General features: G+C 46.2%; 1 protein-coding gene across 1 annotated transcript in view; it reads left to right on the top strand.

Moving 5' to 3' along the window:
• The window catches only part of wdr45 (WD repeat domain 45), a 21,499-nt gene that overhangs the window by 12,067 nt on the left and 7,956 nt on the right, over positions 1 to 1,476 (top strand). The window contains exons 3-7 of the mRNA XM_015403980.1: positions 143 to 247; positions 349 to 454; positions 549 to 643; positions 722 to 801; positions 880 to 1,088. Coding sequence (XP_015259466.1) covers positions 143 to 247; positions 349 to 454; positions 549 to 643; positions 722 to 801; positions 880 to 1,088 — 595 coding nt within the window. The remainder of the gene's footprint in view (positions 1 to 142; positions 248 to 348; positions 455 to 548; positions 644 to 721; positions 802 to 879; positions 1,089 to 1,476) is intronic.

Consider the following 1,476-nt stretch of genomic DNA (forward strand, 5'->3'; position numbering starts at 1 on the left):
ACCTCGTCTGATACGATTTTCTGTCGGATCAGACGCAAAATCAGATTCTGTGTTTTCCGGACTCAAGACCTTTGTTCTTGTCATGATGTCAACTGTGTTAATGCTGCTGCCAATCAGCCTTTTTTACCTGTTTTGTCTGCAGATCATGAGCAGGTAGGCAGTGTAGCTCTGTGCTCCATGCTGCATCGCTCCAACCTGCTGGCCTTGGTTGGAGGTGGAGTGAATCCTAAATTCTCAGAAATATCCGGTGAGTCGGTGTCTTCCGACCTGAATAGTTTTTATTTAATCTATTTCCTCCTTTTTTATTTTCTTTCCTGTGAATAAAACAAACACATTTTTTTGTTTAAGTTCTGATCTGGGATGATGCTCGAGAATCCCGGGACTCCAAAGATAAGCTGGTGCTTGAGTTCACCTTCACCAAACCTGTTCTAGCCGTCCGCATGAGACACGACAAGTGAGGCTCCTCTCCCCTCAGCCTTTTTTCTGTTGATGCTCCTTGTCCAGATGCACAGATCACAGCAGCTAAATGAGAACACCTGTCGTTGCAGGATCATCATTGTGTTGAAGAACAAGATCTTTGTGTACAGTTTTCCAAACAACCCTGTCAAGCTTTTTGAATTTGACACCAGAGATAACCCCAAAGGTGACACCTCTCTCTCGATGGTAGATTTCTGTCCTTCCTTCACTGTGCGACCTTTGAAAACATGGATCTTTCTTGCAGGTATCTGTGATCTATGTCCCAGTCTGGAGAAACAGCTGCTGGTATTTCCTGGTCATAAATGTGGAAGCCTCCAGCTGGTTGTAAGTTGCAAATCAAGGAAGAATGTGTCATTCTAGATCAGGTATTTGGCTTATAAAATATTTTTGTCTGTCTTTCAGGACTTGTCCAACACCAAACCCGGCACATCATCAGCACCGTTTACCATCAACGCCCACCAGAGTGAGATCGCCTGCGTGGCCTTGAACCAGCCGGGCAGTGTTGCAGCTTCGGCATCCCGCAAAGGAACCCTCATCCGTCTGTTCGATACCACAACCAGAGACAAACTGGTTGAGCTGCGCAGAGGGACTGACCCAGCCACCATCTACTGGTGCCTATTGTTCAGTTAGTCATGGCCTCTAACATACAGGGACTCCAATCAGAGAGGAAAGTTAAGCTCTTTCCCTCTGTCCTCTATGATGTAAAGCCAGCGTATGCCTGTCGTACGAAACGCTGGCATACATTGGATAAGTTATGCGTACGTTTTGTATAAGTAATGAGCTGAAGCACACTGGGACACGTCCCACTGCTAGGACATCGAGAGATTTGGAGCATGCTCAAAATCTCTAGTTGTTATTTAGCCTCGTGAGACCATCCTGATCTCGCGAGCTTTCAAGGTTTAACTCTCGGATCATTTCTGGAGACTCTCCTTTGAAGAAAATTTGGAGCCGTTCACCAAACGAACGTCCAATCAGCGTTGGCTTTGAGGCGGGTTGAGG

The sequence above is a fragment of the Cyprinodon variegatus genome, unplaced genomic scaffold, assembly GCF_000732505.1.
Source record: "Cyprinodon variegatus isolate N-32 unplaced genomic scaffold, C_variegatus-1.0 Scaffold1604, whole genome shotgun sequence".
Lineage (NCBI taxonomy): Eukaryota > Metazoa > Chordata > Actinopteri > Cyprinodontiformes > Cyprinodontidae > Cyprinodon > Cyprinodon variegatus.